This window comes from Falco cherrug, chromosome 3 (assembly GCF_023634085.1).
Source record: "Falco cherrug isolate bFalChe1 chromosome 3, bFalChe1.pri, whole genome shotgun sequence".
NCBI classification, from domain to species: Eukaryota; Metazoa; Chordata; class Aves; order Falconiformes; family Falconidae; genus Falco; species Falco cherrug.
The window spans coordinates 80,881,427-80,907,418 of record NC_073699.1 but is presented as its reverse complement, the minus strand read 5'-3'; the positions used below and the strand labels follow the sequence as shown (position 1 = coordinate 80,907,418).

Genomic DNA, 25,992 nt, shown 5'->3' with positions numbered 1-25,992 from the left:
TTGTTTTTAAATGCTTCCACACAACGGCCAGGTGTTATCTGCAAAACTGTCTTCAAACAAGTGGGGTTTTTTTCTTTATATTAATTAGTTACACTGCATTGGACATTTTAAAAGACAACAGGCTGGAAAAATGGGAAAAAACAGACATGTATGTCTAGAAAGCAGAGAAGAAAGTCTGGAAAAGCTAACCCTGAGAGTAACCATCAAAAGAGCGGAAAGGCAAATACATGTATTTTCAAACATACGTTTAGGTACCAGCTCTGTTGGTGTTGCAACATCTGCTTCTCTGTAACACACTGTTGGATCCACAATGTCTCTGTCAGGAGGAGGGTAAGGTGGGGGTGGGGGTATCACTAACTGGGGTGGACCACGAGCGGTGCCTCTAGGAGGCTTTTGTGGCACCTGCCGTCCATCACCTACAGGGGGATCAATTGACTAGTTACTTCATTGCAAGATAATGATTGGTTTGTTTATTGTTATTTTTGAAACACACATTAATTTCCCCTTACATCCGAAGTCTCTCTGGATCCAATTCTGCTCTTATTTACCCCCAAATAATTAAGGGAGAAGGAAAAGCTTCGTCTCTCTTAAACCAACAGCAATGGGACCAGAATAGAGCCCAGCACATACATGTACATCATTACTAACAGTTAAAATCACCAGTTTTGGCAGACAAAAGGAAGGAGGAAAAATAGAAATTTAATTGAAAAATGCTATGTAAGAAAATGTGAAAAATGTGGGGGGGGGTTATCTTCTTAAGCGCCCAACTGCCTGAATTTTTGACCTCTAGGATACTTTATGTGACTGTTTTCCTGACTCTTTGATAGAAAGATGAAGATGCCTCAGGTCAGTATTTTTGAAGTAGGTATCTTGACAGTTTTTTCTTTTCTTTCTCTGAGTAGGTTTTCTTTCTTATTTGGACATTGTGGAAAAGCAGATGATTAAGTTGGTTTTTGCAAAACAGTGTTTAAAGCTATCAAAAGAAATGCTCATAACTTTGGCTGGGGGCTTACATCAATACTATGTGCAATAACTAAATAAATACATGCACCTTTGCACTATATTAAGCATTTGCAATGTTAAAAAGCTGATGTCAGTCTGAAGTGTACAGACCTAGAGCTACTGCAGTTTGGAAAGTCCTTAAGAGGCTGAAAATTCATTGAGGAACTGTGACTACCTGCCTGTTCTGCTCTCATACCCTACCTTCAGCATCTCCTGTGGTCATTGCTGAAGACAGATGCTGGCAGAGATGGACCTCTAGTCTGATCCACTTCTGATCATTCCCACACTCAGGGTCATGCTTTGGTGCTGCTGAGAAGGGAAGTGGTGCCAAGAGGGAGGAAAAAAGTGTAAACTATTACGATTTTCTATTTAGGAGTCACTAGCTTCCAGAGATTCAAGACAATTTAATGCTGGCAAACGTGCAGACCCCTTTTTACTGCTTTGAGAAAACTGGGCACAATACTTTGGGGTCACATTAAGTGATTCAGTATTGAATACTGAAGTGAATTTGCTACTCTGAGAATATTTCTGATAGGATCTTCTGCTGTGAGTCATGTGGCTAGCATGGGAGCTTTAATCCTTTTTCCATCATGTGGCTGCCTATTTCTTGCAGCACGTTTTTCCCCTCACTACAGTCTTGCTTTTTTCACAGCTTTTCTCTCTTGCTTTCAGAGCCATCTGTGCTTTCTCATTGTTTTCTTGCAAGGGCCCCAAAGAGAGGCTGTTTTACCAACCTTCCCTTGCTGTAACATTTGTGTTAATGAACGCATGATTCAAGCAGGTAGCAGAAAATGAAAAGCACTGAAGACAAGGCTACTGTGCGACAAGTTCTTTGTCGGTATAAAATAATAAGGCTCCATTAAAGTAAATGATACTACAGAATCCTACATGGGCAGTCTGGCCAGCAAGCACTCACGTACACACTACTGAAAAGACTAGAAATGGCTCTGCTCTGCTCTGCTTTATTTCATCTGTAACATTTTGAGCACCGATACAAAATAAAACAAATACTTACAAAAAGTTAAAGCACCAAATGTCATCAATAAGTGACCAGCAATAGGGCAAATCATGAGGAGTGACAGACTGTGACATCTGAAATGGTTAAAGGTAAGCCAATTTGCTGAAAACTCCTGTGTTATATGGCACAGCGAAAACGTTACTGTTAGAGGTTTTAAATAAGAGATGTCAATGGAGTTGAACATGTCACAAGATAATGGACTCCTGCTGCTACATAAATGCTGATGCATTAAATGTGAAGCATTTACTGAAAATAAATGTTGGACCAAAGCCAAGAGGTTTCTTTCTAAACTGTGAGGCATTTGTAATGTAAGCAATTATGTATGACAGGATGTCATATCTGTATGTCTTAGGCACTTTATGAAACATGAGGTCAAAGGCACGGACTGAAGTGCACTGAGTGCATTATGGCACTTGAAGAATTATTCTCTTAATGTACTGAAAAATGAGTTCAAAATATGTGGGGTTATTATCTCATATCTTCACCCATCATAAAATCACTTTGTTTGCTAAAAGCATAATTTTGGGGTCCTCACTCGGGCACAGATCCCACTGATCTGAATAAGCCAGGAGTCAGATAAAAACACAGGTCTGGGAGAACGTTTTCCACTCTTCCTGTATAAGAATAAATGTGGTGTCACATACAGCTGAAGTTTCTTTTGTTGTCTCCATATATGTAATGGCATTCCTTTGAGAGTACCAGTTCTTTTCTGCTACTGATTAACTAAAGGCTCAGCAGAAATTGATTTATAATAAAATTAAAAACTAAATTAAGAAGAAAAACTTCATTGAATATGGTCAGTTCATATCAAACTGTTGGAGGACTACAGGAAAAGAAAATGTCTTCAGGCTTTAGGAACATGAGAAGATATTGAACCAGCCTGACTGTACTTCAGTTCTAGTAGAACCCCATGGCTTCAGATGCATTCAGTATTGTCTGGCCTACCTCCATCTAGTAGCATTTCCATTTACTACTTCTGTATTTCCATTTACTAGCAAAACCACCGTGACCTTAAAGATGCAGAATAGGCACAGGGCTGTGGATATCCAGCTTATATCCAACATTCAAATCATCTGATGAGCGTTATGTACCTTTTACTCCTCTATGGTACTCTGAATGGTAGCTTAATTTTTTTTAAAAAAAAAAAGACGTAATCCACAAGCACTTGTTTCCAGACTTTCATTCTGCAGAGCAATGTGTTTTTTTCCCCAGGTTACAGATGTTTCTGAATTCGCAGCATAACAGAATCAAGGAAACTTTGAACACTGAGTATTGAAAGCAGATGCATAGGATTATACAGAAGAAAAGAACACCTCTCACCCATTGTGCTCTTCCTCTTGTCTTCCCTCTCTTCTGTCCTGTTTGGCATGGCAGGAGTGGGTGGTGCAGATGCAGTTGGTGGAAGAGGGGCACGCCTCTTCTTTCTCTGTAAATCGTTTAGGGATGTTCCTTGTGAAATCTGGCAAAGTTGAAAAACAGGCACAGTAAAGCATAATTTTTGTTGATGTAAATTATCAGTAACAACAAAGAAATGTATTTGTTATATGACCTAATTTCTCAGCATAGTATATTTATAATGAGCATTTATAGTGACAACAGGAGATTAAAAAGACAGATCAGGAGAAGTATAATAACATTGCACTCAAAGAAGGAAAGGGACAAGAACTGCAGATGAACATCACAGCGGAAATATCAGTTTGGTAGACATTTGATGTTTTTGGTAAAAGAGAACTAGAGAGCCCAACACTTGGCAACACACAGTATGACGCTACATGTGCTGTTACGTTTGAGCCACAGCATGATCTTGTTTTTCCATTGTTTTTTTCAGATCTTTAATTATGGTTAAATACTCCAATCGGTACATGTAGGGAGTAAACTCTCACTTCTTTCATTTTCCTCTCAAATTCTTGTTTGAGGACTTCAGAGAGCCTAGTAAGAATTGAAAGTTTGTTTGCGTGATGATATGAGATCATACTGTACTCTGTCTACTGAACTTCAGAGACAAACTCCTGTAACGCCTCGGCTTCCAATACTTGTAACATGCTGGCTGGGAAGCCAAGACTTCATTACCGTTTACACTGCTTTTAAAAATATGAAAAAAATTATTACAACTGACGTGGGTTTCACTGAGTTGCATAACTTTTTCTGTAGCTTGTTGGAACTCAGCCTTTTCTGGAAAAATAATACTAATACTAATAATAATAAAAACAGAAACATGTAGGAAAATCTGTTGAATTTTTGTATTTGAAAAGTCCTGACAACACTAGACAGAACCAGGCTTAGCTGAGGCAGAGGGTAATGGGAGCCGCCCGCACATGGTGTGTTGTTGGCATTCGTCAGTCTCCGCTTGCATGACTTCTCTGCTCTGCCTGTCCTGATACTCCCCATAGCTGAAGATATCTAATATACAGAACCGTCTAGTGGTTTTCTAGTATTTCAAAAGCCTAAATAATAATAATAGTCTTTCCTTTAATCCAGAGTATTAATGAAGCCTTAAAATACATTTGTTGTGGGAGAGTTCACTGAACAAACAGTAGCTTCATACTGCTCAAAGCCATCATCAGAGTTCAGAGGAAAGGCAGTCATCTATCTGCATCCTTTCCTATGTTGAGTGAAAACTCTGAGAACAGGACATGAATAGAGCCTCCCTCATTTAGCCTTCCTTTTTTAAAGCACTCAGGAAGGTCTTAGGTTATAAACACAAATGCTTAGGTCCCATCTTTCAGAATAATGCTTTAACCACTGTGTCACATGACAACTGGACACTCTCCACCCCTCCTTGGTGAGCCTGCATCCTGCATATGGAGAAACTCCGTAGCAACTGCACTGGACATAGAGCACATTAACAAGGATGAGCTGCAGTTTCATAGCAAACAATTCTAAAATGTGGAGGGGATGGAAGGTAGGAAAGAGAGGTATCCTCGCCTTACTTCCTACTACCATGGACTATTTCTGCATTTTACACTGAATGTCCGCTGGATACAGTGCATGACTAAAGCCAGTGAGGCCAATCTAGATAAAGTTAAGCACAGTAAATGTGCAATAATAATAATAATAATAATAATAATAATCAGTGATTTTGCAGACTTCAGTTTTGGTCACCAAGCTTCACGGGATTTTAAAAAATTATTTATACCCAGAGAACAGCACCAGGCCCAATGTTGAGGAATGGATACAGCAAAATTTTAGAGCTCTTCTGAAAAAATTTTGCCTCAAGTTATGGTGTTGCTCCATATCAGGATGGGTCACCTCTCCTGACGAAGAAACTGCCTGCCAGTGGTTAGGAACAGAGGGCAATTGACTGAAGTTGAAGTTATATGTTGAAGTTGGGAGTTATATGCCCAACTCCCAGTTATTACAGAACCAGAATGTCTGATACTGAGCTGAACATGGGAAACTGTTGAGTGGAACAGACCCATCAGGCTTTGTTTTGCATAGGAGGAATTACACGGAGGACAGCTACCCAGTGCTGCATTCTTCTCCATGTCTATTTGGGGCAACTGGCAGTTAGGCAGTTGGAAAAAAACCTACATTCTTCTGAGCTGCATTTTAAATAACTGAACACATCTAACCATTCAGTACTGCATCTTGATTCTTCTGGATACACCTTACAAAAAAAAAAATAATATCCAAGTGGGGACTGGTATTGATCCAGCTACAAAGATTCCAAAGTTCAGTAGCCACAGAGAACTTGAATCATTTGAGAGACAAGACAGCATCTGAACTTTGCCAACACTTCACAAGCACAACCATGACTTTTGTGGTTGTTTAATGGCATTTTGCAGCTTCCACATTCACTCCTGTCTCTTCAGCCTTAAAGGTCATTTTACTTGAGGACAAAAAATGGGTGGACTGGTGATTTAAAAGTGATTTTCCAAGTCTAGGAAATCTTGTGAATAAAGACAGAAAGTAAGGAAATCTAATCACCCTTCCCCAGGTACCACATGACTGAAGGATGTTAGTTTGGTATAGCCAAATTCTTCAATGAAAGGAAAAAAAAAATCTACATTACTGCTTTACTAAGAAGAAAGAGTCCTTAGATGACGGCCGATCTTTTTCAGCTCTATGAATTGTTATTCAGCTGAATTTTCTGAGGAATATTAGATAGATATATGGATGAACACGCTGCTACACCTGAAGAAAAGGCTAGAAAATAGCTCTTGCACAATGCAATAATTCAAGCTTGGTCAAATACACGCAGAAGAATGCTTTTATTATTCTGTCAGCTAAGTGCCGTATACTTCACAAACACCATAAAGAGGATGAAAAGCTTGTTTAAAGCTAGCCACACTACAATGTATATAAGAAGTGTCTAGTCCACGAACAGGTCATAAAAATCGTTAAAAATACTTCTTTAATGCTGATTTTGGTAAATCTATGAGGCTAAACATAAATGGAAAAACCAGAACATTCTGGTTCTTTCTTGCAATTGTATATACCAAAACAATAGAATTTGAAAATAATTTCTTATGACTGCCTGCTTCTTCTATAAAGAAATTGAGCCTTAACGATACCATCTGAAGTAATTTTCCATCCAACCTTTCTTACATGAGCCACACTCTGAGCATAAGAGAGTATTTCCTAGTCTTAGCACTTGTGCTTCTCCTATGCAGCATTTTTAACTAGAAGAAATTATTAGGACAGCTTCTGTTACACAATATGTAATTTTTAAAGATGTTAATAAGTGTTTCCTGACTATAATTAACACAAACAGCTAAGCTTAAGATTAATAAAGTGGGCCAAAAGGGCCTAAGTCTGACAAACAGTGTCACTTCTGTTCTGATATTGATAAGACCACACATGATGCAAAAAACATTTTCCCCATTAAATGCATGTCATGGCTCACATGACATTTGAAAAATACTACCAATATTGCAGACTAAATATCTGAGGTATGTGCTGAATGTGTTTTCCATCTATGAAACCTCAACACCTTTATTAAAATTCGAAGGCTTCAGAGAAGATTGCACAATATATTTAGAGCATAACAACAATGTCATGGGGAGGTTGTGTGTCAAAATTGTGTGGAAAGAATCCTACAAGGCTAGTGCTTGAAATTTTCAGTCAGTAGCATCTGACACAGTCACCTTACTTTCCAAAGGTATGTGGATACTGTAAGAATGGATGTGTAAAGTGAGTTAGTTTCCTCATGCATAGGAATCCTGTATTTTCTTTGGGTTAGGTTGCACCAAGTATGAATTGATGAAAAATATTAACGGGGGTCCAAGGAAACAAAAGCCACCACCACCAAAAATTCATCAAGCATTCAAAGACAAATAAATTCAGATAAATTTCCAATGTGAGCTCCACTCCTTTGCTTTGCCTGTCCTCTGCTTACAGGTCAGACACTGGTTTTGTATTTATCAACCCTTTCTAACAGCCGTGTTATCTTTGTTTGTACTTGCCAATTCATCTAGCAAACGCCACCTTTCTTTTATTCACAGGTCAAACTGGGCCTTATTTACTGCAGTTTTACTGCTCCAAAACTGAGCCTCCTTTGGTAAGCCAGGAACTGTATCATTAATTTGTGGTCCTCTGTCCCTCCAGTATCTACTAACACTCGCAACCCACTTGATGACACCGACTAAATATATATCAGTTGTCTCGAATCCCTACTTTGACCAAGAAAGAAATCTCACTCTGTTCTCTCCAATAGCATACTCAGAGTGCGACACATTCCCAAGTCTGTTCTATTAAGGACAACCCACACACTCCTGCTGTAAAAGGTAGAGAAAAAGGGACCGCATTTAATGCAGTCTTGGAAAGTGCACATAGTACACCCTTGTTAAATAACAAGGTATCGTAATGTTGTAATTACTGCAGTTATATCTTGACTAGTAAAGAACTTGACAACTACCAAAGTGTTCCAAAATAGTGATACAGACAGGCAAAAATCCTTAAGCTAACACTAGAAGCTGGATTTTTGTAGACGTGAGGGAAAAATACCATGTAACTTCTAAACTAGACATTGAAGGCCAGTTGGTGCCCTCTGGGAACTACTGCTTTTCAAGCAACACGTTTTGACCATTTATCGAATAGCTGAGGGGGGCTTGATACTCTCCAAGGACTACTGTATCAGGACACAGAGAATAGCAGAATGAGCCATGTTTTCTTCCTTCTTCCAGGACTGATGTCTGGGGAGAAGAATGGACATACAAGGCACAAGTACTTTCTGCAGGACTGAGAAAGATCTTGGAAAAAAGCTGATCTCAGCTGAGAAGCACAGCTAAGAATACAAGTAAGAAACAACAACTTAGAAATTGCCATGAAAAGACCTTCTTGGACTTGCACAAAGCAAACAGCACCTTCTTGAGTTAGCTGGAACAGGTTTTCCCTGAGCCTCTGCAGGTATTTGTGTTGGAGCTGGTGCCAACACTTACTGGAGAAAGCCTGAATGACTGACAGACAGATCTAATCAGTTCTAACTGTGCCTTAACAGAAAACCCCTCAGTGGATGCAGTCACTACGTGATTGAGATGTTACAAAAGTGCATAGATGGTGTATCAACATTCAAACCAGTCTTCCCAATATCTTCATAAACTTTACAGGAAACATTTGTTGTATGGCAACACATTCTTCCTTTTACTCTCACAGCTATCATTTTGCCACAGAAAAGAAAAAATGGAAACTTGAAAATCTATTAATTTTCCAGGTTCACTATTTAACAGAATCTCCCTTAAAGCAATTTTCTTCCTCCTCAAACATCATAGATACAGGTGATACACACATTTTAGCAGCAATAGGTTTGTGTCTGGAATAAGGATTGGTTTTAATGGATGTTCCATGATGGGTTAGCATATACAAATATAAAAATGTATAGCATATGATATAAACTGTGGGATAAAGGCTCATAGATTTTCTTACTACTTCCTCCTTTTTTACGCAACATTACATGTCAGGATCTTTTATTGTTTTATAGAACCAGTTCTGTCTAATTTGTATACAAGTTCAGGGAAACTGAGTGATGGTAGAAATTATTTTTAGAAGGAAATAAAAAGTACTGGAAAAAGAACACATGGATTCAATCACTGGCATGCCCTGACTGCAAACTGGTTTCCATCATCCAACACTGACTAGACACACACTCTGACTTAAGCAAGCCAGATTCTGATACACCTGCTGGTGATGGTATTGTGTGGAGTCAGAATGCCTATCAAATTACAAGAGTGTTTAAATATGACCCACAGAAAAATTTAGACCTAACTTGTAACTGAACCAACAACAGCAGCCCCCCAAACTATGATTGGGAGCATCCCAACCCTTCTCCTTGCACAAAGAATTTTAAAGACATCTTCACACAATTAAGAGCCATTTTACAAGAAGCTCTAGAAGTAAAAAGAAAAGATACAGGTTTTATTAATCAGTTTTAAACTACTGATATAACCATAACTGCACCGAACCTTTACAGTATTGTGTGATAGACAAGTGGTAGGTTGGTAAAATCGATCTATGGTTTCAGAGTTTAAAAAAATATTTTGCCACAATTTTGTACATAACTTAAAGCAGCTGAGAATAAAATATTTTGATCCAAAAGGAGCTGTTCTAGGAAAATCAGAGAGATAAATCTGTCAGCTGCAGAATGGAGACATAAATCTGCCCACCAAACTTGATGATATAAAAGCTATTCTATCCAGCTGATTCTGCATTTTCACAGGGCAACAGATGTTTCACAATGCCTAGCACTAGAAACCACAAGAAGTCCCAACTGAACATTAATGTGTCTTAAACAATATTTACTTATATGTCTAATATTCCCTGGACAGGTCATACATTACTAGGCTTTTCACTAGCATACACCAAGAAAGGAAAATTCAGGGAGTTCTCAAAGAAACCGGGCTTATGATCAATTCTTGAGGCTGACCACTAAGTTACATTGTATTAAAGTGTCTATTCAGCACTGAACCTCTCTACCTTGTTTCTTTATTGGGCAGCATTCCATTTCATTTGATTAATAACTGTACGTTTAATCCACAAGTACGTTACAAACAGCATTCAAAGACAGCAGTCTGATGTTTCCCAAACGTGCATCCTTATATTGCAGAATGCATCTGTGTGGGTTATTTAAAATGCTTACTAGGATTCCATGCAATGCATCAACATATTGCAAAAACAACATATATCGATACTAAAAAATCCGGGAAAACAGTTTTAAAGGACATTATTTCAAAAACTTGTCACTTCGATAAAATGCAGAGAAATAACTACACTTTAGAAACTAGCAAGCAATTTCTCTGGATCTGTCTTTTAGTTCTGTACATCTTTATTTCTCAGTGTTGGATCTCGGAAACCTGACAATAAAATGAATAATAAGAAACTTAAAGGTAGATTTTTACATAGCCATACGAATAGGTGTGCTGTGATAGAAAGACTGACATTTGGACTGACTGGACCCAACATCTTGTGTCACTCTGGATACACTCCTCTCACATGGAACAAGTTCAGGTGTGAGATTCCCAAGCTACTGCCAACATGAGTTCAAGTCCACAATGTAACATCAACTAACCCTAAGCAGGACAACCATGCTTGTGTCCTGACACAACACTGCTCTGTACCAGAGTGCTTCCTCCTGACTTCGAAGCTCTGCACCATGCTTCCTTGTACTGTCTTTGGCCCATGTGATGGCTGCACCGCAACCATACTCATGGCCCCAGCTTCTGAGCTGCTTTGCTGCTGGGAGCGTTCAGGTGCTGTGTTAAGTGGCACGTCTGGCTTGTAACTACAGTACAAACAACACTGCTGTTCTGAAAATACCCTTACCATTAATATTTTAATCAGAGGCCACAAAATACTGTATCATTTTGCCTACTTCTATGCTGCTTAATTTCAAATTGATTTTTTCTCATGAGGTAATTCTGGTATTAAACAGGGTTTGGTAATGAAACTTAGTATTCATTATCAAAATACAAGCTGTGACTGCAAAAACATCTCCATCTTAATAACAGACAAAAAGCTTAGCATTGGTGGATTTTACAGAAATTGCAATGCTCTTGTCCTATTTTATTCATAAAATGAAGAAGACGAAAGCCAAGGATGTCCTTGAATACTCAGCTGATTGTCGACAGAAAGCTAAATCAGTTGACACAAGAAAGCCACTACAAGGTGAAGGGGCAAGCTCATTTTTCCATCTGTTTTTGTTGAACACACCCTTTCTGAAATGTCATGGTCAAGGGCAGTTAAAAATTAATGTCACTCTAATCTTCTTTAAACACTTTAACTTGTTCAGTTAAATGTGTCAGACAGGAAACTATCCATAAACAAATTTGAGATGTTAAATTACTAAGATAGCTGTGATTTCCTTCTTTTGCAAAATCTCATTACTAGCTGCAATATTATTTCCACTCAAGGAAGTCACTCTGCAACACCAAATATTTTCACATGCATTGAAACATGTAGACTACACAAGTCTGCGGATGTTTGCTTTGGCAAAGAATTGAACTTCCTCTGTTTCTGTGAATACAATGTAATCCTCCTCATTTATGTCTTCATTTGGGGGGGGGGGGGGGGAAACAACAAAACCTCCTCAGACACTGCTAAGATTAATTTCTCCTCTAGAGAAGTTAAATAAAAAAGGCAAAAATGACCTTCACATTTTCAATTCATATTTGTGCTTATCTTTTTGGTTAGAGAAATACAATGAACAGAACAAATGAACATTAGCAGTAGTTTAAAATACATAGTAGGACTGCAGCTCGGATTTCTTCTGACAACTTTGTCAATGAGTTTGGCATGATCAGTGTTCTCTCCCTGAATCACTGCCTCTGGGAAAGGCACTGGCCTAAGGATTTACACATCACCTTTTCTTCCTCAGTCTCCCATCCAGGATTACAGGCTGGTTGATTTGTTGGTCTGCTTGTCTGTCCTTAAAAATCTGAGAGATGTTATGAGCCAACTGAAGATCTGCAAAATTTATTTTGCATCTTTGTCCCATTTTCTGCCAAAAGCATGGACTGTAGCCTAAAATCTGGTAGGCCTAGAAAGTGCCAGGCAATCACACAAGCATTTGACCAGGAACAAGGAGAACCATAGGTGACATACCTCCCAGGAGCTTATGTTTTCCTCTACACTTAACATTTTCTTCTGTAAAGATACTCAAGTTGAATTCCTAATGCTTAGTGCTAAGTCCTAGACAATCACCCTAGAAGTCTTCTCAATTTAGAGAAAAACATACCATACACTTCCAGTGTTTGCCCCCCCTTGTATCAGCCCTTCCCATCTGCAGGCACATAGAATGTCTGGGAAAGCTGCTTTGGGCAGTAAGTCAAGTGATAGTTTCCCATTTCATAGAATGATAGAATGGTTTGGGTTAGAACGGACCTCTAAAAATCATCTAGTCCATGGCGTCCCATTCCACTGCCCCCTGCAAATTTCCAGTCAAGTCTAGTTCCTTCCAGCAATTATGAAGGGCAGCCAGAAGCCCCCACTTCCACAATCTTCAGAAGCCAAGAAGAGGGGGGGAATAGCAAAGTGGTACCACAGTGTCAATGACATGCAGGATTAGGGACTATAATTTAACATGGCTCTACGTCAAGCCACCCGTCCCACCCCTCTCCCCAAGTATAAGACTTTTATCATCCAAAATTACAAACATACTCTGCTGTGAAGACTTGTTAGGGAGAGCCACCCTGGCACTCTGCTTGCTATGCACAGCTGGCAGTGTCAGCAATGTAGAGCTAAGCAGGGCTCAAGGGTTGTCTGTTGAGCTATGATATTCTGAATGAGCACACTGTGAACAAAATGAGGTGCCTATTTCTCCCAGTAACCTGCACCATCCATTCTCTAAACAGGTGAAAAACTGAAGTCATATGCAATCAGAGGAACTGGATTTGCATTCCCCTCTCCTCAATTCTATTACTTTTGGGAGATGACTGTGAATGTAACTCAAGAAATAGCTTCAAGTATCAGAGAACAGTTTTTACTAGATTATACTTCTGATGTTTTTCCTTGCTTTCTTATTTGGCTAAACACTGGCCAGAATGCAATACTATTAAGCCATTAAATTAAACCTGATTCACACAGCACATATTTACTTAGTTTTTCTATTAAATAATTTTTTACATTTTCCGTTTAGGATCTAAGAAAGGTAGAGTTACAAGCAAAATCTGAAAAGCAACACAAAGCCTGTTTCTAATTAAAGCATGGTGTTAGGGTCATTTTTCATTGCTTACTGAATGTCAGTTCTTCAGACGCCTCACTGCCTAAAATGATCTTTGTCTTATTAACTTCCCCTAAATACCTTGCCCAACAAAGCCTAATAATTACCTGACACATACTTTCTCCTTAATGAGAGTTAAAGCTTACAATGACATGAGCCTGTCCTATTTGTCTGTGACCTGGCAAGCCATATGAAGTTTACTTACTAAATCACAGATTCATAGAATTACTTAGGTTGGAAAAGTCCTTTAAGATCATCGAGTCCAACTGTCAACCTAGCACTTCCAAGCCCATCATTAAACCATGTCGCTAAAAGCCACATCTACAAGTCTTTTAAATCCATCCAGGGATGGTGTCTCAACCACTTCTCTGGGTAGCCTGTTCCAGTGCTTGACAACCATTTTGGTGAAGATTTTTTTTTCTAATACCCAATCTAAACCTCCCCTGGTGCAACTTGAAGCCATTTCCTCTCGTTCTATTGCTTGTTACCTGGAAAAGAGACCAACACCCACCTGTCTGCAACTTCCTTTCAGGTAGTAGTAGACAGTGATAAGGTCTCCCCCGAAGCTTCTCTTCAAGCTAAACAATCCCCATTCCCTCAGCTGCTCCTCATAGAACTTGTGCTCTAAACCTTTCACCAGCTTTGTTGCTCTTCTCTGAACACACTCCAGCACCTCAGTGTCTTTCTTATAATGCGGAAAACTGAAAGCAGTATTGAAGGTGTAGCCTCACCAGTGCCAATTACAGGGGGAAAATCACTTCCCTAGTCCTGTTGGCCACGCTGTTTCTGACACAAGCCAGGGTGCTGTCGGTCTCCTTGGCCAGCCCCCACCTCCAGATCCTTTTCCTCCAGGCAGCTTTCCAGCCACTCTTCCCCAAGCCTGTAGCGTTGCGTGGGGTTGTTGTGACCCAAGTGCAGGACCCGGCACTTCTTGCTGAGCATCATACAGCTGGCCTTGGCCCATCAATCCAGCCTGTCCAGACCCCTCTGCAGAGCCTTCCTACCCTCAAGCAGATCAACACTCCAGCCCAACCTGGTGTTCTCTGCAAACTTACTGAGGGTGCACTCAATCCCCTCATCCAGATCATTGATAAAGATATTAAAAAGGACTGGCCCCAGTACCGAGCCCTGGGGTACACCACTTGTGACTGGCCGCCATGCTGCAACCCTGCCAAATGTTGCAACCCTGCCAAAATTCAGGGCTGCGTAGAACAGTATGTTCCAGCCCTGATGTCTTGCCAGTTTTCAGTGAAGTGCTTGACAGAGACCACATGTGGAGGTCAAATGATACCATCATGATCTCACCAGATAGTAAGTTGTGGTATTATTCCCAAGGCAGGTAGTATAGTCTGTTTAGAAACAGTTGGCAGGTGATCCACGAACTCACAGCCAGAACTAACTGGATTATTGCAAAAGACAAGAACACTATTGATGTTGGCAAAAAGACTATTCCAATAATTCTTCTTGTATGTAATTCGAAGACTCAGTGCTTCAAAAATATGTTTTCTTGCAAAAAAAAAAAGAAAGAAAAGATCCATTTTATTGACGCTATCTTAAATCAGAAGCTCTCGTGTCAAACAGATGTCGTATTTTTGCATGATTATCATGTGATGTATGTTAAATGGTAAAATAAAGACACTAAAAGCTCATCTTGCTTGGGTTCTTGTACACATATTAAGAATCACCAGGTGAGTATGACTTCAATGTCAATTCAGTGGTTGTATCTACCCAGGTTAGAGTGCAGGACTGGACTACTTTGCAGAGAAAAGAAGAAAGCAGACCATGGCGGAATCTTACAAAACTTTGCAAATACATCCTCCCACCCATCTGCAGTAACAGCCTATCCAAATCAAAGTGTGAGACACTCAGGACTTCATGCACTCCAGCCTTCAGTTAAAGCAGGTAAGCAATTTAAATCACTACTGAACTGACATTGCTACTATTTTCTGGACAAAGTTGCAAAAAAATTCTTTCTAAACATGCAATAAAGCCACACAGTGGACTCCTCTTATGAAGCAGCAGTTTTTTTCCCCACGCTAAAGAAGCGGTATTCTCCTTTCACAAAACAACACAATTTTAAAGAAGAATAACATTTTAAGTTCTTCTGGAGCAAAACTTATTAATTGACCATGAACTTTATCAGAGTAGGAACAGATTCTCAACGGGCCATTGTAAAAGCAGTCTTACTTCCCCTTGTGCTTCTGGGAGGCTGCACCTTCTGGCTAACTTAAAAACTTCTACTGAAATTTTGCACTAACATCCTCGTTCATACTGGCCAACCTTCAAAAAAAAAATATAACTGACAGCACTTAATCACTTCATGACTGAGAAGCTAAGATTCCCTTCAATTAATTCATCACACTGGGACACTTTATTTAAAGTTATGGGACAAAAGAGTTGTAAAATAATTATATTAAATACAAATTAAAAAAAAAGGGGGAGAGCAGACAAAAACTCTTGGGAAGTAAGCTGGTTGCCTAAAAAATGAAAAAAAAAAAAAAGTTGCCTACAGTTATTACAGTGCTTCCTGAAATTTCATTTTTAAAATGGGACACATACTGCTAGTAAATAAATGTGCAGCAACACAAAGTTGAGCATTAGGAGCTATAAAGAGGATGGGTTCTTCAGATGTACAGAGAAGAAAATCCTGTAATATAATATTAAAATATAACATACTCTTAACTAATACTCTGAAGATATTGAGGAAGTAGTTACTGTGGTGCATGTATAATCTAGCTGTAGCCTTCAGTAACTACTTAAAAAAAATTAACATTTAAGTGTGCATATACCATAATTAATTTTTACAGCTGTTTTTCTCATAAAAAGAAGTACCAGTTACTCCCTTTCACTAGCAGCTTTTTTTCAGCCTTCCTAAATTTGATGCTTTATGTGACAGCATTCAGCCTTCAGCCACCACTGCACTTTTCTCTTTTCTTTTAATTTGGGCCTGCATCATTTATCCAAACTAGAGTGTATTTGTTCAGCTAAACTAAGCATCCAGACCGCACAGCAAACATCATCTGATGTTCTGTTGGCTGGTTTCATGTTTGTCATCTGAGCATTGTTTTGTCAGACATGAGTAAGTCTGGATACTTCTCATTCAGCTAACTTAATGTGATGTTTAAAGCTCTTTAGGGAAAAAGCACCTTCAAATTGGAAATTAATTGTTTTAAATTGGAAATTAATTGTTCTGTGTTCTAATTTCTTAGTCATTTACTGTGGCATAGAGCATTATAAGGACGACAGACCTCTTTTACTACTCACTTTTCTTTCTGTTAATTGGTTCCAGTACATCTTGATAATGGACTCCGCAATAGGATAGCATTAGCCAGGTTCTGCTTCAGTGGAAATATTAAATAGATAAAACTTTTCAGGTTTATGACCACTTACAAAGACAAATGCTTCTATAATGTGTATCATCACAGAATTTCATGTCTGTGAAGGGCATCACTTTGTACATGGCTTTTTCAACACAAGGCAATTAACTGAAAGTCATTAAAAAAAGCTCCACTCTAATGCACTCTTCCTAAAGAAATATTGCCTGATTCTTTGAGCAAGATCCAGGATAGCAGCACGCCTTGAAAGATAAATTTTACTATATCCTGAAAGGTAGAAATATCATAATCTGCTAAGCAAACAGCCCCATCACTACAGAAGACAGTAGTGTCCCAACAGTTCCTGTCTACAGGATATCTGGCATGCACCTGGATCTGATACAGATTTAAAATGGAATGGGATCAAGTCTTTCATGCTGCTTTTTATTTTGCCAGTGAAAGACACATGTCAGTGAAGCGCACTGGACATCATCCATACAGCTCCCAGCTACTTGTAATTTGGGTTGCATACCTGCATCCCAGTATTTTGAGATACAGCCCACTGGGGGCTGCAAATATGACCTTCAGAGTCCTGTAGGGCTCTTAGATACTACAGTTACAGTACTAAGTTGTAACAGGTATACCAGGAAAGTTGTAGGGCTCATGCTGGAAAATTCTTTGCTCATATGCTTTACTGGCAAAACTTATGGCCTCATTCTACAAGCGTAAAGTTTTGCACTTATGCGCACAAACCAAAGACAGTGATGACTGCGAATAGCAATTGAAGACAGGTGTTTCTGTTTTGAACGAGAGACCTAGTGAAGTCATTGAGAACGCTGCCAGTGACTTTCCTGGAGTGGTATCAGATCATGAGACAAACATTTAGGTACAAATCTCTTCAGTATTCTCCAAAAATAGCTGTACTGGGTTAGATCAAGTGTTCTGCTCAGGCTCCTGTATCAGACTGTGGCAAGCACCTAGAGGACAGCAGAAGAAAAGGGAAGGTATGTTCAATATTACCTTCTCCCTAATACTTTTGCAGCCACCAACCATCTTCATGTCAGGGACTCCCTCTCATGCTTTGCATTCAAAAATTTGCAACAGATTTGTCATCCTTGCAACATTTGCTCAGTCTTCTCTTGAGCCCATGTAAACTTTCAGCGCCTTTGGCAAGGAGTTCCACAGATTACTGCTTGCATGAAGAAACACATGCTTTCATTTTGTGTGGTTTGCCCATTTCGTACTAGCTTCAAATGCTGTTGTAATGGCTGGTTGAACAGTCATTGAACTACCCATAGTCTTCATGCCACTTTTTCAGGATGAAGAATGATGGTTTATGTAAGTTGTACAGTTGTCTGTGTATTAAGTTACTCCACAGCTTTGATCACCCTCAGTGCCCTTCAAAGCATGAGTCTCTTCCCATTCTGTAATATTCTTCTGAAATAAGCAGAACACTACTGTAGTATTTAAGATGGCATAATAAAGTTCACAATACAGTGGTGTAATAAAGTTCTCTTTTCACCCTCTCTTCCTTTCCTAAAATGCTCTGCATCCAATTTGCTTTTTTGATTGCTGTTGAGCTTTGAGCTGACATTTTTTCAAAGCACGTCTTGTGATCCTAAGATCTTCCTGGTTACTGCCAGTTGAGAGTCCAGTATTTTACAAGTTGTTAGGGAAAATTCAGAGTGTTCTTTTCTCATGTGTATCACTTTACACCTACATACACAGAATTTTACTTGCTTTCACCTGCAAGCCTTGCCAGCACTAAATCTCATGAGGTCTTTCAACAGTTGCTCTTCACAGTCAGTCTTCGTCTTTACTATCTGTGTAACTCAAGTACCAGCAAGAAACCTGGTCACTTTACTGATTTTTTCCAGGTCGCTTTTTAATATGATGAACGTGGATCCTCAAACACTCTAAAGCTGTTGCCACATTCAACCACTAGTTGAAGAGATCATTTACTCCTAACCCGTGATTCCTCTTTTCTTTACTGTGAAAGTAAGATGACATTCCTCCCTATGGAATGAAGACTTGGTTTCCTTAAGAAATTCCTGATGAGGGAACTCAGTAGAAGTTTTGAGGTAACAGAGCTGTATCAACCAGATCACACATATCCACCTGTTTGCTGAGTGCATCAAGAGCATTCTATGAGACTTGTAAGGTAGGGTTCTTGTTTTAGTAAAGCTGCATTTACCCTATTCATTATCTTCACAGAGATGCCAACTAATTAAATTCTCTATTATATTTCCAGTGATTTTTTTCTAGTACATAAATCACATTAGCAGACTTATAGTTTTCTTGGCTTCCCTCATACTTTGCAAACACCAACTCTACTTGCACTTTTTCCTCTGAATTTATGAAAACTCAAATGTGGCTTCAGTAGCATTCAGCAATACTATTAAGCAATATTTTCTCTACTTCTTTGCTCCACACTTAATAGACTCTCACAGAAGAGACTTAGTACAGATACAGTCACTTTATATAATCTTTTCCATTTCAGACTGCACTGCAGTCTCTGTGTATCATCTTGGTAATACTTTGCACAGCTGCTGCTCCAACAAAGGATCTAGAGCGCACTCCTTAGACAAAGGACCTAAAGTGCATTCCTTAGCTATGTTATTGGACAAGCTTCATGTTCATTATCTGCCTATGTGGGCAACTTTAACCTGTGAAAAATGTAAAGCATGGTTGAACTGTTTTACCATCCTAGGAGAAGAGTAGGCAGCTCTCTGGCCAAAAAGTAAGGCAGTGTTTATGTCATGTGTAGCAAAACAAATGATTTTTTTATGTCTTTAGGAGCAAAGGAAAAAGACCCCATCATACCCACAAACTCTCAACTATAGAAATGCATAAATGAAGCAAATAACTTTCTAAAAACAATTTCAGACAAAATGACTGGAATAAAAGCCCCAAAGAGAGAGATGCATACTACAAGCCTAATGGAAAGTTTCATAATTACTATGCAGTATTTATAGCCTAGTATATCCAAAATAAGCAATCACTACATGAATTTGATGTGAAATACAGAGAAATAGATACAATCTCCATTTTGAATGCATTTATCTATTAATTATTTATCTATCTACCTGTATTAACACACCTTATCAAAAGGTAAAATGGCCTCATGCCAATTGTGTAAGAAATCCCCAGTCTCTTAATCTGGCATTGTACAGCAGTACAGTGTGCACTATAGCACCTAATATCCAAACTCTAATACAAAAACTAGGAAGAGAGTATGACTTAACTTTTCTTAGCAGCTGTACTACCTATCTACCATCTCAAGAACTCTGGGTATTAGTATTAGGCTTATTCTTAAACCATGAAAGGCCATCTCACAGATTCTTGACTACCTACTAACTTTCTGCAAAAAAACCCAAAAAACAAACCATGTTTCTTCTTTAAAGCTTACATAACTTGGGCACCTGAACAACATTCTGCACAAAAGCATCTTTAATAACGATTCAATATCCCTGGCCCTCATCACAAAAACGCTATCAAAAGATACCATACATTGCTTGAGAATTCTGACAAGTCTGCCACCAAAACTGGAGAAAATCACAGCTAACCCTCATGAAATCTTCAGTTAACAAAAACTATTAAAAATAATAGCACCATTCACATTTCAGGCCTTCTTCATGCACAAAAAGGAAACCAAACCAGAACAAACCCAAAAAGTGTACAAACACAGTCATTTAATAGCTTTTAATTAATATTTTTTAAAAATTAAGAATTCAGTCAAGTGTTCTCCCTCTCCCTTCAGAACAAGTCCTGCTTTCATATCCTCTGGGAACTCACAAAACCTAAGAAGTGACCTAGAAGATGCAGTATTTTGTAGAAGTAAAAGACACATTTTGAAAAACAGCATTTTCCTACAGCAGAAACTGATTCAATGCATCCTTCCTCAGAATGTGAAAAAAGTATCTGTTATTCTCAAAGGAGACTTCTGGAGGCTTCACAGAAAAAAAAAAAACACAAAACAAAGCAAAACAAAAATAACATTCACAGAACACTTAAGGGAGAAAGGAAATGTGTCATAAGAGAAAGGTTGAGAAGACCTCACCCAGAAGACCTCTGAGTCAAAAGAAACCTCCCTTCCTCTCTGAAAGATGATTAAAAAAAACATGCACTCATATCTTGTTGACTTCTAGAAGACATTTCTGGCTTAGGTGTAACCTATGAAAGGGAGATAACTAATCTGAGTCCATCCACCCTTTGTGCTGAATTCTGGGCTCCTTATTAAAACAAAATACAACTGTCAGATGGTCTCCACCATGAACTGCTTTACCTTTCACTTTATAGAGAAATTACAGAAAAAAAGATTAAGGTAAAAGGGAAGAAAATACCTACAGCTTAAGGGTATTCTGCTGCAGTATGAAAAACGAAGAACCTTTCTTCCAAGTATGACTACAGTAATTTCTACAAAAGTAGGATCAACCAAGTAGGTAAAACGAAAGCAATTTGAAACTTTTCCTCTTGGGACACAGGTCTCTGACCAGAGCGGAGTGTTCACAATAATGAATTACAGCAGATGCATAAAGGAAGGGGTAGAAGACAGTAAGCTGGTAAGAGTACACTGCTTCTAAAGATGATTACAGCAGATGTTAATCAAGCAGGTTTTAGACACCTACACATGATAAATCTCAGTTCTGTAGGTAACTGTGGTAGATGTTCTCATCTAGCTGTGATTCTTCGGTCCCTCAACGTTCCTACAATTGCAGTGCCTGCTGGTACCATGCATCTCTGAAAAAATGATGCTTCTGACAGTCCAAGAAAATTTGCGAGGAAAAAAGGCTGTCAGCCTCACAAACACAGGTTTTTTTCTAAGCACTGAACTGCTTCTCAGAAAGAAAGCCAACTGCAGGAGTATTATTTGAAATGCCAGACTTATCCAAAACACCCAGGGACAAAGCAGATTCAAGTAACTTTAACTCACAGGACACACAAATGGAGAGCTCTACTGATGGCATGCTTACTGACACAGCTGTACATCCTAGGAACCTATCTTATGCTACACTGTTCTACAGGGTCTGTATTCATTCCTTTAGTGCTTAATTTGGAGCCACAGGGATATAAGTCATTTTGAAAACCTGAGAACAGCAGTAACAGTGTGATTTCACACCAATCAAGATCACCCTTGCAGTCAGCTAACCACAAACCTGTGGCATTAGATTATGAAGAAATAAGGTGGAAGAGTGGTAATCACTTTGTGCAAACATGCCAGACAGACGTCTGTTGATAAAAACCTGCTGTGCTGGGGGGACTTTAGTGGAAGAAATACTTGCTTTGCTTGAATTTTTATATTATGTCTCAATTTAAACTCCTTTTGCAACAGAAGGTGGCATACTGAAAAATAATATATTAAAATCACAGTGGCCAGATACTGAGTTGCTGAGCAACCAGACGTAGCTTCTGACATTTTAGAAGTTCAGAAGACATCCAGCTACAAACCCAGCTTCCTAATTACAGACAGCTGAGCTCTTTCCAAAAATCTTGGCCTCTTGTTTTAAAATATATTTTACTTCCAAGGAAGATAATGAGTCATATTACCAAGTGGCTTCCAAGTCCATGCCTGTAGCATACACATATACACATGGGAAATTTCAGGACTGCAAATTCAGTGACTTATTCTGTACATTTGGGTGATTCTATGCTTTAATAACACTTTGAACAAATTTAGTATGTTAATTATGGTTTCAATATAATTTTATTCATACACTTCCTTCACTGCCTGTCCTTTATTTTTACTACTTGAACATTATTCTTTGGTTCTTGCTGGTTGAATGAATTTCAGGTACGTTTTCACTATATGCTGTGCTCACTTGCAATGTCATTTGAAGTATTTCAGGGCTGCCAGCAGATGGGCACAAATTCAATGGCTTTCAGCAGGACATCTCATGACAGTATTTCCTCCTTTTGACATACTCTTAATATGCTGGATCAGCCAGAGGAGACTTAAGCTTTCAGTCACTGGTGTGTTCTATGTATATTGGTTTATGTATAAAAGGACAATGAATAGTACCGTAACACAAATTCTGCTGCGAGAAAGGCATCCCTACCAAAGGCATGAAAATTCTAGGATTGCCTAATGGCTAGGATGCCTAATCCAGCGTCCTGTCAGCTCCACAGCACTCCTACCAATGGATAGCCAGCAGAACTGTAACTCTTTCAAGTGCAGTATGTACTGGAACAGGGGAACATACGTCGCAGGAAGCTGCTGTCTCCAAGAGGAGTACAGAAACACTTGCAAAGGGAAAAAAAGGAAAAAAGGAGAAAACGCTACGTGGTGGTCAGTATTAGAAAATCATCAACTAAGATGGCAAAAATTACACTTCCTCTCCATTTCCACATCTCTAATTTCCTTCCATTCAATAAGACATACAGAAAATACTGAAAGTATCTCCTATATATAAACAAGAAATTTGGCAAATATTTAGTGTGAGTAACTTATTTTCTCCAGGAAAGGTATGAAAGTCTCATTTATATTTGTTCATGTTAAAATGACTCTCTTAAAATTGAACTTATCATTTAGGCATAAAAATGGTCAAAAATAAACTGGAGGTAGGGAGAAAAAAACCTGCCAGCAATGAATTTTGTAAGCCTGTGACTCTGCTGCAATATTCCTTTTTATTCATGTGAGCAAGCCTCTACAATGACTATTATTCTTGGTGAGAAAACATCAGCCTTGCTAAAACACTGGGGGCAAGTAGTCTGCTCTAAAGGTATGGCCTTGACCAAGAATGGGGAGTCAACAACTGTCCTTGGCAACCCAAGTTTGAGATCTAAATGGAGAGGAATGTAAGAAGCACAGAAAAACCCACAGTATGCCATACATTAGTTTGTTTACAGTAACCTCCAGAAAACTATATAAACATGGAAATAAACCTGAAAATTGTGCTGGTTTATAATGGAACCTTCTGAAAGTGTGAGGCCAGTTCCTCACCTGTGCTAAAAGCAATGATACAATTTTTATTTAAACACACAGTCTTGCCATATGACGACTAAGATTAAAATCTATGAAACAAATGTTATAATATTGTCTCTTATATCGCCCTGTTCTTCTATTAGTACAGGAATTTGAGCGGCTAATAACAAATCCCAGATGGTTACGCCTACATCTTGTATGAAAGTGCTGCTGATCTGAAAATCACAGCAGCTGAAACAGTCCACAGCTCCTTATCACAGTCTGCAAGTTGCATTCCTAGCTTCTGGAGTTTACATCAGAGCTATTACACAGATGAAGGCACTGAAGAGCCCTCTTCTGATGTTGTCTCCAAATGATGATGTTGTCTCCAAAAAGCCTCATGATTTTATTCTGAATAAACCACTCCATCTCACAGACAAGGCTCTTACAGAAAGTCCCTGGGGCCTTCACTATCATCCCCCTTCATTCCAATTTCTGTATTTCTGCATACATGCTAAAAAAAATGCCAACAACAACAACAAAAATTAATTATTCCCATAAACTAATTTGCCAGTGCACAATACTCTTGACCTCCAGAAGACTCAAATACTCAGTTTGACTGTTCTGCCAGGAAATGATCCAAACACACTTCTTTTTCTTTTAAAGAGGTCACAGAAGAAGCCTCTGAGGAGATACGCTTAATTCTGTCAGACTTCAGCTGTGGCTTTTCTCTGCGTGCTCTATCTACAATACATGCTCATACAGGTTTTCTCATATATGTGCATGCCTTTTGGGGCAGGCACCTAGTTTACGCTATGACTACTGTAAGGTGGCCCCAAATTCTGCTAGCGCATCATCTGAACTGCTGTGACAGAGAACAGGGATTGTCTGCAAAGAGGTTTCAGCTGTTGCTCACCCCTACACTGTTCTGCTCTACTCTCTGGCTGCTGTAGGCTTCATGTTGCAAATTAAGAAAGGCGGGGACCTCCTTGCTTCTAAAGCGTCCTGTATTTCTAATTAAAACATTCTGTATTTCACACTGGAAATGTTACCATACCATAGTCTTTTGAAGAATATTTTTTTCAAGTGACTTCTCATTATTCTAAGTAGCGTCACTTGGAAGATGTTTAAAAAAAGAGGGGGGAACTCTCCAGGGAAGATGTCTGTAGACACTTTTCTTTGACTCTGCTTTCCTTTGCGAACTTAGTGCATGTTCAGCACACTCTGAAACATTGCTCAGTTGTCCTCTGAACAGAAATTAGTATTTTCTATAGGATATTTAAAACAGTTACAGAGGGAACTTCAAATAGACATGGAAAACAAATGATGCTGCATGAAAAAGTAATTAAAAGTTACTGCAAGAACCTTACCCTGAAGGAGGTAAATTGCTGTCAAACCCCACAGAAACAAAAGCTGCAATATGGTAAAATTATATTGCACTAATCAACCTATCCAGAAAAGCAAGTGGAGAAAATCTAAATTTAAAGCATAAATTAAAACACTCCAGTCTTCATAGACATGGAAATTTCTGATTGCAACCACCAGGCAGGGAGATGATATATGTGTATATATATACATTTCTAAAGAATCATCTGTGCTGTAAAAGAAAATTGAATGCCCTGGAGCTTAACAATGGGTTAAAAATATCGGGCTTATTGGGTTGGAAAATCAAACTACATGTATTCATAAACGCTACAGTATTTGCTTTTCTACACAACTTCACGGAACCAGATAGTTAAATAAAAAACCTTCTGAAAGCTCAGAATACCACCTTTCTCATTTTCTATTAATGTGTTAGCTTCACTGGAAATAAACATGTTCCCCTTTTGCAGGATCTTCCTGTTAGTAACAGTTGCACATAAATAAAGTTTTCTAAACAAACATCTTATCTTTTTATGGAAGGAAGTCCATTAATAAGGAATTGACGTCCTTCCCTGAAAAAAAAAGATCAGTGTTAATTCTTTCCCATAAACTAAAGAAATAAACTTACACTGAGATTTTTTACTTTATTTTCACAGCAAACTGGACAGTCTGCATGCAGATGAAACAGAACTGTTTGGGTTTTCTTATAAACAGTATCTTTGTTGCTACCTTGCCACGTAATACTGAGTAATTAATCTCTTCCCTCAGTTTTTGACTGTTTCATGAAACCTGTGCTTCATTTCAACTGTACTCCACACATTCTTGTTCGAACTACAGGGCAGCCTGTTAGCAACCTTCAGACCAGGAGCTCCAGAAGCACACCATAACTGTTTTATATATTACGAGCTATGCAACCCCATTGTCAGAAAGATGTCCTTTACCCAACAAATGCAGCCAGACTCTAGCAACTGTGCTCTTAATCTGCTGTGCCCTTCATTGGCTTTGTCAGCTACACAAGACATTTCTATTGCCCCAAAATTAACTTCATCATGGAAAATCCTCCGATGCAATTTTCATCAGATGAGAATTCTTCAAAATAGCATTTCCTTTAAACTAAGAGAATTTGTAAATTGACACTGTACCGTATGCTACTTGTGATAAATAAAATAAATGCTTTTCTCCCAATGGCTTCAGAAAACCAGCACTTTAATCTATTTGAACAATGCTGAAAATAGAAATGTTA

General features: G+C 38.7%; 1 protein-coding gene across 9 annotated transcripts in view; it reads right to left on the bottom strand.

Moving 5' to 3' along the window:
• COBL (cordon-bleu WH2 repeat protein) overlaps nucleotides 1–25,992 on the bottom strand; it is a 211,039-nt gene that overhangs the window by 48,607 nt on the left and 136,440 nt on the right. For 8 of the 9 annotated variants that reach the window (XM_055704951.1, XM_055704949.1, XM_055704950.1 and 5 more), the window contains 2 exons: nucleotides 3,341–3,479; nucleotides 246–416 (listed from right to left, as the gene is read on the bottom strand). In XM_055704951.1, coding sequence (XP_055560926.1) covers nucleotides 246–416; nucleotides 3,341–3,479 — 310 coding nt within the window. The remainder of the gene's footprint in view (nucleotides 1–245; nucleotides 417–3,340; nucleotides 3,480–25,992) is intronic. The other variant, XM_055704955.1, reaches the window with a different exon arrangement.